The sequence below is a fragment of the Osmerus eperlanus genome, chromosome 1 (genome assembly GCF_963692335.1).
Source record: "Osmerus eperlanus chromosome 1, fOsmEpe2.1, whole genome shotgun sequence".
Taxonomy (NCBI): Eukaryota; Metazoa; Chordata; class Actinopteri; order Osmeriformes; family Osmeridae; genus Osmerus; species Osmerus eperlanus.
The window spans coordinates 17,218,589-17,229,923 of NC_085018.1; the positions used below are offsets into that span (position 1 = coordinate 17,218,589).

General features: G+C 42.3%; 3 protein-coding genes across 4 annotated transcripts; 2 read left to right on the top strand and 1 right to left on the bottom strand.

The window, feature by feature from the left end:
* Positions 1 to 320: 320 nt before the first annotated feature.
* Positions 321 to 1,908, bottom strand: mrpl20 (mitochondrial ribosomal protein L20). Its single transcript, XM_062464795.1, has 4 exons — positions 1,688 to 1,908; positions 1,320 to 1,430; positions 1,057 to 1,134; positions 321 to 823 (listed from the first exon to the last, which is right to left on the bottom strand). Exons 1-4 carry the CDS (start codon positions 1,772 to 1,774, stop codon positions 650 to 652), a joined length of 450 nt encoding a protein of 149 aa, XP_062320779.1. The 5' UTR covers positions 1,775 to 1,908; the 3' UTR covers positions 321 to 649.
* A 226-nt stretch (positions 1,909 to 2,134) lies between these two features.
* On the top strand, positions 2,135 to 5,703 carry sdhb (succinate dehydrogenase complex, subunit B, iron sulfur (Ip)). Its single transcript, XM_062464780.1, has 8 exons — positions 2,135 to 2,283; positions 2,902 to 3,035; positions 3,865 to 3,950; positions 4,169 to 4,305; positions 4,514 to 4,630; positions 4,719 to 4,820; positions 4,913 to 5,035; positions 5,152 to 5,703. Exons 1-8 carry the CDS (start codon positions 2,212 to 2,214, stop codon positions 5,230 to 5,232), a joined length of 852 nt encoding a protein of 283 aa, XP_062320764.1. The 5' UTR covers positions 2,135 to 2,211; the 3' UTR covers positions 5,233 to 5,703.
* Positions 5,704 to 6,628: 925 nt separating this feature from the next.
* Positions 6,629 to 11,311, top strand: mfap2 (microfibril associated protein 2). Of its 2 annotated transcripts, none has more exons than XM_062464843.1 (9): positions 6,629 to 6,745; positions 8,639 to 8,705; positions 8,851 to 8,898; positions 9,416 to 9,442; positions 9,623 to 9,688; positions 9,833 to 9,868; positions 9,977 to 10,064; positions 10,166 to 10,239; positions 10,378 to 11,311. In XM_062464843.1, exons 2-9 carry the CDS (start codon positions 8,675 to 8,677, stop codon positions 10,479 to 10,481), a joined length of 474 nt encoding a protein of 157 aa, XP_062320827.1. In that variant the 5' UTR covers positions 6,629 to 6,745; positions 8,639 to 8,674; the 3' UTR covers positions 10,482 to 11,311. The 2 variants fall into 2 exon arrangements, with proteins under 2 accessions (XP_062320827.1, XP_062320834.1); XM_062464850.1 differs by lacking the exon at positions 6,629 to 6,745 and adding an exon at positions 8,492 to 8,510.
* The last annotated feature ends 24 nt before the right edge of the window (positions 11,312 to 11,335 follow it).

Here is an 11,335-nt window from a genome sequence, read left to right on the forward strand (position 1 = left end):
ACTGATGGGGATTGGTTACCAAGAAAAACGCCAGCCTCTCATTGGCTTAACTTTGTAGAGGTCATCATGTAGCCACACCTCTTCAGGAAGTACGGTAACCGAATCACATGCATCCTTAATATTAGCAAAGAGTATTAGGTCTATGCATCATAAAAAAATATTGAATTACTTGACATCTGCTTTGTAATATAAAGGTCTCTAACATATTAAATCTCACTATGTACATCATATCTCTAATATTTGGTTAGGAGCACTGGTCTGAAAACCACTCCATGGTCATAAATAGCATAACATGTTTTATTCGAAAACAGGAGGCCAAATATAGCAAAATGTTTAATTACCTTTCACATAATTGTTTTTCAACATAACAATTAAAGTAGACAATTGACACATATGTACATAAAGACAAAGGCATTGCAAACAAGGGTCTGGTCTGTCACTCAGTCAGAAGAGCATCATTTCATCCCTAAATAGATAACACATGTGGTACAGACATTACAGTCACAATCATCCATCTTGATGTCATGGTTCAAAGAGGATTTATGAGAGATGACAGTGAATAGTTACTAGGTTGGTTAGACTAGGAAAAATTGTGGTAATCACCAAATGTTACTGAGATCCATGTGCGGTATGTAAGGTTGTGGCAAAATCATTGTAGTAAAACAACACGTGAGAAGATGCCAGGAGGCTCTTTGCCATCACCCAAAGCTGATCTGAACCCTTCCTGTTGTCGCATTCTGGCCAGCTTTGCCAGAGAGAGGAATGACCGAGGCTCTGTGATGGCCAGATCACTAAGAACACGCCGATTCACCGGGACACTGCTCTGTAAGAGGGTCAACAAAACACAACCACTCTGAGTAGGGGAAAAGGTTTATGAAATGTCCTGTGTCATGCTACTGTATGCTTTAGGTAGATTTGTTGCTTTATTAATGGTTGAAGAGGACAAATTGGGTTGATGGCATGACAATTCTAAAATAATGAGACGTTATATTACATCATACATCAAAATCCCAGCAGGAATTAGGGATCCTGGGCGGGTGAGAAAGACATACTGACCTTCACCAGGTTGTGCATAAGGACAGGATACTTCATGCCATGCTCCCGAGATGCTGCAGCAATGCGCGAGATCCAGAGCTAGAGAGAGAGAGAAAGAGAGAGCGAAAGAGAGAGAGAGAAGTTTCCATTACTAGTAGGCCTATGTGCAAGTACAAAACGACCTCGCAAATGTATTGCGTTCGCGCACCCTTCCTTGTCCTTGTTGCGCATGTGCACTTGTAGAATAACTATGCTTATATTGTGGTGTTAACATTAGTTCTTACCGATCGCATGTTGCGTCTTTTAGCTTTGCGAGCCTTGGTGGCGTAGACAAAAGCCCTTCTCACTGCCCGTACAGCCAGACTGTAGCATCGATTTTTTCTCCCTCTGAAATGCTAGTGGGAAAGCACACACATAATAAATACAAGAATACACACACTTGCCCACATAACAGTATGGCGACAAAACAGTAAACGCAAGCATTATTTTGTTTAACACATGCTATAAAGGTTGATTCTATAAAATAGCAAGCTAACGTTTTATGTGATTGTTTGCCAAATCTCATGACATCTGGTACCATCCAAATAGCTACAACAAGTTCAGCTATGTGCCTATTTATCCTAGTTGTTAGCCAGCTGCTAGCTTGTTTTACCCGTGCATTTTTGAGAACTTCTTGAACCTTCCAGTATCTATCAGGTCCACGATTTCGGATCCAATTCGACAATGTCAGAAATACCATCGCTGTCTTTGACTAATTCGATGCTATACAAATTCTGATCCCAACTCTTTACCAAACTCTCTGGATTATGTGACCTTAATCCAGATCCAGACGAGATGTCATGCGTGCTCCAGAATGAGTGTGCGCTGGGTTTGTTTTCGGACCAATTCCCTTCAAGAAGTCCCTTGCTCTTAGTGTCTTCGTTGACTTATTTGGCTAAACTAAAACAATATAAATGGTATCAACCGCAAAACTATATCGATCAAAACATAAAAATATATTCATAAGTAGAATGTATCATCAATATGTGAATAATAAATGCAAATATACACAGACAAGGGTACAACCCTCTGAAATGGAATGCATCCCTTATATCAGTGTTTACTGACGTAATAACCCGGCTCTCGCAGAGGATACTGGGATAGCGGAAACCCTAGCAAGAGGTCAGAAACTTCAAGATGTCGGTTGTTGGTCTAACGTCCTTGGGCAGATGCGGTGCTGTGGCTATCCGTTCCTCTGTTGGAATGGTGGTATGTTTCTTATTGATAACAAATAAATCCATATAGCTTCATTTAAACAATGCCCTGGGTGAAATTGTCACTCAACGAGCACTAGAAATTCTTCTTGACAGCGAGGCAGATATATTGCGTAGTAGCTAGCTACTTCGCTAGCTTAGTGCTAGCTAGATAGTTGTGTATTAGGGAAATTCCTCATGTGTCAACCTATTAGGAGTTGGATTTATTTTCTAAAGTAGTTTGCTTAATTAACGTCAAAGTCAATGTTGTCAGGATCATATTCATACATGTAACGCTATAAATGTATATTTGAATATTCACTCTTTAACATCGTTACTAGGCAGATGAAAGCTACCTTAGCTCATGGTAGATACTGCTAGGCTACTCTAGCTATCTAGCTAACATTGCTGACCTGACAGGTGTCACCACCACAACAAAGTGGAATGTTAGCCTCTACTTGAATCTGATCTCCCTTTATTGAGTAGGAGCTGGTATTGACAGCAGGATAGACAGCTAGGTAAAGGGTAGGTAAACACAACATCTGTCAATAAAGCACACAGTAGGGATTTATTATAATTCACAACAAAAGACAATCTTTCAAATGTCCTGTATCCCTCCCACCCCTCTTGTCAGGCGGTCAGGTATGCTCAGACAGCTGCTGCCCCAACCTCTCAGCCCAGAATCAAGAAGTTCCAGGTGTATCGCTGGGACCCAGACACAACAGGAGATAAACCTCGCATGCAAACCTATGAAATTGACCTCAACACGTGAGTAGAGTACATCCTCTATGGTCTGCATGAGTTTTGTTATATTAGCCTATATACTGTATGTATTTCATTAGGACTTTGTCCTAATTAACACTGTTAGACCTTTGCCTTGTACACCTGAATGAGTTGTGCAATATTTTGACCTCTGCCCCTGGTGTCTGTAATGAGTAAATACCCGTCCACCAAGAATAGAAATGGGGTGTCCTGTTTCTGGAGGAGAGAATTGTGGTATGGTTGTTTTGATCCTCGCTTTGGTTCAAGAGCACACCGCTTCTGTGACTCAGGGCATTAACTTTGGCTTAATCAGAGTACAGCGTGTTCTGGGGTGTTCAAGGAACACCCTTCAGCTATACTTAAGACCGAGGCCTCTGACACATTCTGGACAGTTTCCTAGTTCTCCTCCCATCTGTCCCTCTAATGAGCTCTTCAGTCCCTGCACTGACTGCATTAGGACTCTGAGGGACTGATTCAGCTCTGGTCACTGATCCACCATGTCTGTATACTGTGTGTGGGATTGTACTGTGTCATGCTGGGCATCAGATGGCTGAGCGGTTAGGGAATCGGGCTAGTAATCAGAAGGTTGCCGGTTTGATTCCGTCCGTGCAAAATGACGTTGTGTCCTTGGGCAAGGCACTTCACCCTACTTGCCTCGGGGGGAATGTCCCTGTACTTACTGTAAGTCGCTTTGGATAAGAGTGTCTGCTAAATGACAAAAAAAAAAACTGGCACAACTTTCTATGTGTTCCCTTTATAGCTGTACAGTATGGATGTGTTGAATGCGAAACAAAAGGCTAAAACTCTTTCTGACTCCGGTTTCTTCTATACGCAGCTGTGGGCCCATGGTCCTTGATGCTCTCATCAAGATCAAGAATGAGATGGATTCCACACTGACCTTCCGCCGCTCCTGCAGAGAAGGTGAGTCATTCAGCCACAAATGCCATCGTGGACAGTTCTGACAAGGAATTCCTTGAACTGAAACTCCATTGATTTCACAGCAGTAAAACAGGGAAAACATCAAGTTGATTCTAAATAAATCAGTGCAAGGTCCGGTAGCTTCAGCACTCACCGTGTTGTCATAGTATAGTTGTGTTGGTGTCTAGTAACACTTTGTGTCTATTTTTGTGTTTCTGCAGGTATTTGTGGATCCTGTGCAATGAACATCAATGGGGGCAACACACTGGCCTGTTTAAACAAGATTGACACCAACACCAGCAAGGTCTCCAAGATCTACCCTCTGCCTCACATGTATGTGGTGAAGGACCTGGTGCCTGTGAGTATCATCATCTCTCCCAGCAGCCCCTTCTCTTACCCCAGACTATCTATAATCTGTTAGTCCTATACTTGAGACTATAGACCAGGGGACGCAGGAGGGCTGTAAACCACTAGCATTGTCTTCATTTCAATCCTGCTGTTCTTTTTTTGTTGTTACTTGAGATGCTGGGTTAGCTTGTTAACGCACTTGTGTCTTCTGGCCGCAGGACATGAGCAACTTTTATGCCCAGTACAAGTCTATTGAACCTTACCTAAAGAAGAAGGACGAGGCCAATGAAGGGAAGGAGCAGTACTTTCAGACAGTGGACGACAGACAAAAACTGGTACCGTATAGAAAATACAATCTCACTGCAAAGGGAACACCTCGCTTCTTCCCCTTTTAAAGGACGCCTTTCATTTGCTCTCTTTCAGGATGGGCTTTATGAATGTATCCTGTGTGCATGCTGCAGTACAAGCTGTCCCAGCTACTGGTGGAACGGAGACAAGTACCTGGGACCTGCTGTCCTCATGCAGGTGTGTTGACGTGTGTGTGTGTGCGTGCGCGTGCGTGTGCGTGACCATACAGTACGTCAGTTTTCGGTCATGCTGCCCATCTCGTTTTCCAGGCCTACCGCTGGATGATTGACTCAAGAGACGAGTTCACGGAGGAGCGTCTGTCCAAGCTCCAGGATCCCTTCTCCCTCTACCGCTGTCACACCATCATGAACTGCACTAAGACCTGCCCCAAGGTACAGCCCCTCCTGTGTGCACTGGGACAGACATGGCACTACGGTCCCCTATGGTCTCACTGTACCACTCTAACCTAATCCTGCTTGTGACACTCTATTCTTCTGTCCTATTCTAGGGCCTGAACCCTGGCAAGGCAATAGCAGAGATTAAAAAGATGATGGCCACCTACAAGGAGAAGAAATCTGCTGCTGTCTAGATGCAGGCTCGCCATCCTTGACTCAGCCCATCCTTTGCTTCTTTAAATTATGCTCTTAATTCATGAAGGAGAAGCCCAATGAGGTCTGGTGGGCCTGCACACCTGTCAACTCAACACCACTGCACTCCAGCACTAGGGACACTGGACTCGGAGGGAAATAGGGGACGTTGCCTGTCATTGATTTGAGAGTGTGTATGGTTTATGGTGTGTGTTCGTTGTTGTGTGTGAAAGTGAATGCTTGTGTGTTTTTGAGACATGACCTGCAGAATTTGAAATGAAAGGCGCATTCCTTGGTTCATGGCCATTGTTTGGTTGTGTGTGTGGATGTTTGCGTGTGTGTGTTTAAGTTCAGAGAGTGATGTGGGTTCACGGACATCAAAAATGTGTATGATTATGCTCTACTTATATAATATAGTAATGGCAGTCTTTGTTTGAATATATAATAAATACATGACTGTCATGCCAACGATTTGTTGCCTTGTCTGTCTCATTGTGTCATGGGCATAGGTTTGTTTTCAGATGTAGGTGGGAGAGAATTTTTAAATAACTGAGAATGTGGCTTTTAAATATAATTTTTTTAATAAAAAGTGTTGGGGACAGATTTGCCGTTTTCAAAATGCAATGTATGCTAAATACATTACAATGAAAAATGAAACCTATACCGCATTGTGTTATTGACTGTTCAGAAAATATATTGCATTAAAGTGTACACAGCTGAGCCAAAACATGACCACACAGATTAAGAAAATAATGTTGATAATCACCAAAAAAAGACACGTTTTGGCGACCCACCCAGCACCAACCGCGTGTTAGACAGGTGCAATGTTCATCGGTACGTCCTCTAGATGTCAGTCTCTCAAAAGATTTCATCAAATATGTTGAGGGTATGACCTTAAAAGATGTAGATGGTCATTCACTGTCTGGAGTTTAAGTTAATTGCCATTACACAGCTAAAAGAAAATGATGATTATTCTTATATGTATTTTATTTTTTAAATTGTTTTATTTTTTAATTGTTCAGTTCTTAGAATTTGTTTAACTATTGTACTTTTTTACTTAATTTAAGATCCGTATATGTTTATTGTCTGCACCTTCCTGCCACAGTAAATTCCGTGTTTGTGTAACATACATGGCAAATAAACCGAATTCTGATTCTGATCTATAGTAACGAGACTGTTCAGAATGGGGAAATTCATGTTTGTTCAATGTTTGTAGATGCAATTGCTCAGTCAGTTAGTAAAAACGTATTTATTACGTTTTATTATTGTTATTATTCATTCTTCTTTCAGTCTTTGTAATTTACGTTGCACTGTACATTAGTAGTGACAGTGAGGTAAAGCTACATAGGCAAGAATGCAGTCTGTGGTGGATGGGGGTCGTCGCTGGCTGGGATTCGGGGAGGGGACAAGGGAGGCGGGGTGGTACAATGTGGCGCTCGGTCTGACGGTGCAAACGTGCAAAAGACGGAGCAAACGCATGAACTGGATCGTCGGTTCAAAGTGAGGAAAAGTTAGGTAAGCGAAATTTAAAACCTATTTGATTATAATCCCATATGGTGTAAAAATGCGTACAATCAACAGACCTACTATCAGAGGTTGTCTTAATAAGTTTATAGATGGCTATGTCAATCAATTGTTGAGATCTGACATCCGGCTAGTAGCCTATGGTATTTCACAATTAAAAAACTTTTCTATAAGAAAAATCATCTACGAATGAATGGCATTGTTGTGACTGGTGTATTTGTGTTGGCACTTAAGTTTGACATGTGGTCTATTGTCAGGGGAGTTGGAGGTGGGGGACAATATGGTAATATAGTCCAGGAGGTGGAGTTATAGCCTGGGGTAATTGAAGTACAATAGAGAAGGGCTGGCCAATTTTTCATTAAAATAATGAGAGAGGGCATGCATGGTTGCTTTGTGGGCAGGGAGCTTGGTAAGAGAGATTCAATGATTTATAGAAAACAAACCTTTAATTGTATTGGTAGAAGAGGAAAGTCATTCCCCCGTCATTGTGTCATTGTTCCCAGTCCCCAGTGTTTTTGGTAGGGGGGGGGGGGGGGGGGGGGTCAGAGATGGCTGGGGAGAAGAAAGACAAAACTGGTGGGGGCTGATGGGGAAAGTGTGTGTGGGGAGGGTAGTGGGTTGGGAGGGGGGAGGGGGGGGGGGTAATAGCTCCCAGATGTGTGCTGTGAAAACATATGGTTTCCAATAGCCACTGTGATGCACAAGAGGAATGTCTGTATACACACATACAGGAGCAGGCACACTTGGTAGTATGATACATACACGCTGTGCATTGAAGACAGGCATACATGATTTATACTCACATATGTATTTGTACATTCACAAAAAGAACAGCAAAAAAAAAAAGTGTTGTTAAAAACGCTATTTGGTGATTTCTGGAGTAGCTCACAGTGTAGATTGTTGAGTCCAGTTTAGCAAAGAGGGAGGAGCTATTCATTATTCCACTAGGAGAGGGGCCAATAACTGGTTTAAAATGTCACTTTTACTTATAATTAGGTCACTTTTTAATGCAAAATGTTCTTGACTTTTCAGAAAAGAAACAATGTTTTCAATTATTACATTTTATCTAACTTTAAAGTTTAGTTAAAAAGAGTTCACAATGAGTGACCACACAGTACTAATTCAACATGGCAAGAACTGCTTTGTAGAGAGAAACAGTAAGGGAGAGAGAGGGGAGGGGGAGGGGGATTCAAGGAAATTACAACAGAGAGCGTCAGAACGGAAATTAGAGATGTGGAGAAAGAAATAGAGAAAATGGAGAGAAAGAGAGAAAGAAGTGTGTCTCAGTGTGTGTGTGTGTGTGTGTGGGGGGGGGGGCATTCAGTGGTTCTTTTCCTGGAATGCAGCCCTGACTTTTTCTACTGCAGAAGTTTCTTTTACAGTGGAACGGAGCAAAGGAGAAACTCAGAGGGATTGTTAAGGAAGACCTTTTCCACCTTTTCACTTCCTCCCCTTGACTGTTTGAGGCCGGGGGTGGGGGGGTCAGGTAAAGAGCGAGAGTTGCGGAGGAGAGGTCAAGGAGGGCAGAGAGTGAGAGAGAGAGAGGTAGGAGATGTAGGAGTAGGAGAAAAGATAGAGAGGGAGAGTAAAGGAGGAGGGGTGAAAGATGGGCATGAGAGAGGGAGGGTACGGGAGAGAGGGAGGGTACTGGAGAGAGGGAGGGTACGGGAGAGAGGGAGGGTACGGGAGAGAGGGAGGGTAAGGGAGAGAGTTGAGGGAGGACAAAAAGAGTCTGGAGAAGAGGAGGAGAAGTGAGGTAAGATAGAGACAAACAGACAGACAGGAATAGTGAAATCTAAGTAACTCTTGACTTGTAACTTATACCAGCACTGTCCCATTGTAAAATGCTGACACTGTCACTAAAACTAATTGATCTGTCCTCAGTGCCAGTGTCAGTCTTCCTCCATACAGAGAGTGACCATGAGAGTCATCCTTCTGCTTTGCATGCCAGGTGACTAAGACAACAACATGCACCACTTACACAACATCGCTGCATACAGTACAGATAAACAGAGATCCATAGGTCCTCTCAGCACATCATGCATAAAGTCTTACAGATGTACTTTTTGCCTTATTTTTTTAATGAACCTCAACAGCTCTTCTGCTAGCCCAGCTCTACATTCCCAACACCTTCCCGTTTTTGGGTGAGTTTTGTTACAATATATGTCTCACTGGATTCCTGTTTACACATGCACTCTAAAAATTATTGACTGTGCTAAAACAAGGACTAATCTGTGTCTAGAAAAAACTATTTGTACTGAATTAGTATCAGGTCTTCTTATCACCATTTCACGTCAATGTTTGCTTTCTGCCAGGCATCTCCCTTTTGAAGATGAAAACTGTTACCAAAGTAACAGAAATGCTCAAATAAGAACTACGCTAGTGAATTAGTAAGAATATCTGAACAAGTCAAGCACCTGCATCCTCTTTCATTCCCACTCTCAGTTTGAAACCATGTGGTCCCTCTGATTTGGGGCAGAAATTTATGGGACACCCCCACTGTGCTGCAACCAAGTCTAACACCAGTGTGATGTGGTTGTTACATGCCATTTGTCATGCCTCTCTGTTTAAGTCATCGCAGGCATGACTTATCAAATTATCCATGACACCATTCTAGTCAAAGAAAGTCTCATTAATATATAGTGTTATCATTTTTAACAGACTATGATGATCCAGATTACATCCAGGGTAAGGACCCCTTAAAAAAAAACCACTTCTTTTATCGTACTAAAAACTATATTTTCGTTGCCCTACTTTTTTCCATTAGGGGACTTCAGGTAATCAAGATACTGTCTAATGGCTTCTTTTCATCTCTCCTCTGTTGATCCTCTACATACCTTCCTTGTCCTTCCCCTCCTATGCCCTTAGGGAATACTGCTGATGTGAACCAGAGGCAGGTCCCTATAGACCCACTGTCTGTTCCTGGACAGTCTGGTATGCCATCTTCAACTGTTCGGCTCCACATTTGGACCTGCGGAGTTCCTTTGTACTGTAGCCCACACTGTCAGATTCACAGTGTGTGAGTCATTGTGAGTTGACTGCATCTTCAATTTTGTGACATTCATTGCTGTGTTTCAGATGCTGAGACAGAGCCCACTGAGCCTGGCCCACTGGGTAAGAAAAACAAACAAATTGGGAAATAGATACATACATTCTCCTGTAAATAGTAGTTGGATAGTTCTTGTAGCCTACTGTTGCCCTAAGTTAGTTCATGTTGTCTAGATTGCAGAGAAGAGCAGTACCCCTGTACCAGACTTTACTCTGTTCACAAGCCATGTAAACAATGCCTGAACAGTCTCTGCTTCTACAGGTAAGCTACAACTAATAATAACAGACCATCAACCAGACACTGATGAGTTCATTCACACTCATACTGTCGCAGCACTGCGTAAGACAAGTCTTCTTTTTCAGCTTGCGACGGGTGTACGTTATCAACAAAGAGGTGTGTGTGAGGACTGTGTGTGCACATGAAGAGCTACTCAGAGGTGAGATGCCCAATATCCTTGTGTAGGTTTATCAATATATGAACTCAGAAAGTGTATAGTTTGCACATGATAAGTAGTGGTTGCATGCTTATAGAGCACATTTGGTCAGCTGTCTCCTTCTCTCCTCTCTGAGTGTAGCTGACCTGTGCCGTGACCAGTTCTCCCGGTGTGGCGTAGCGGCGGTGAGTGGCCAGTGTGGGTCTCTGGGAAGCAGCTGTGGGAAGAGCTGTGGTGGCTGCTAGAAGACTGAGGAGATCGACAGCATCAGCCCAGATACTGCCACATCGCCAACTTCCACTCTCTCTTCTACCCATCTTAACCATTCCTTCCCTCCTTTCATCCTTACCTTCTTCCCTACTTGTCTCTCCCTCTTGAGTTAAAACTCAGTGTTCCACATCTCTTTCTAAACCAAAGAGGCCCTGTTTGTTTCTTTCACTTTTTCATCTATTTTCTTTTCAGAATTATATAAATAAAGAAACATCAAATTTGTAGTACGTAAGTGTATGGATAGAAATATATATACTCCACAGGAACTTAATGACTGTTTAATTTCACTGGTACTATTAAAACAGTATCACACTGGTGCTATGAAAAGCAGCACAGTCAGATATTCACATAAGACTGCCATTTTTTTTGCCATTTTATATTCTGTACTGTTCTTTGTTGTTGTTGGATGTTTGTATGTATTTTTTTTTACTGTACCTCTGTTGCAAAGCAGTGATGGTCTTGACCAACCTTTAGTAAGGTAAAACGTCAAATGTCAGCCACTGCACACTGACAATAAAAGTATAATCAATACTCAATCAGTAATAATCACACGTTTCCCTACTTTGAGGAATGGCGAACACTCAGAGGCATTTCAACTTCTAGAAAGTAATCTATCTGGTGAGTTCATTACAACCTTCACACAGCTATAAGACTACCTGGCAGAAAACGTGTAGTTTCACATATCAGTGTCTAGAAGTGCTCTGAAAAGGCAGCTCACAGATTTTTTTTTCTGTACCACTGCTTTCTAACACCTCTCATTATAAAGACGAAGAAAATAAAATAATTGTTTAGATTTTTTACCACAGCCGTGTCTCTGTGTGAAACATCC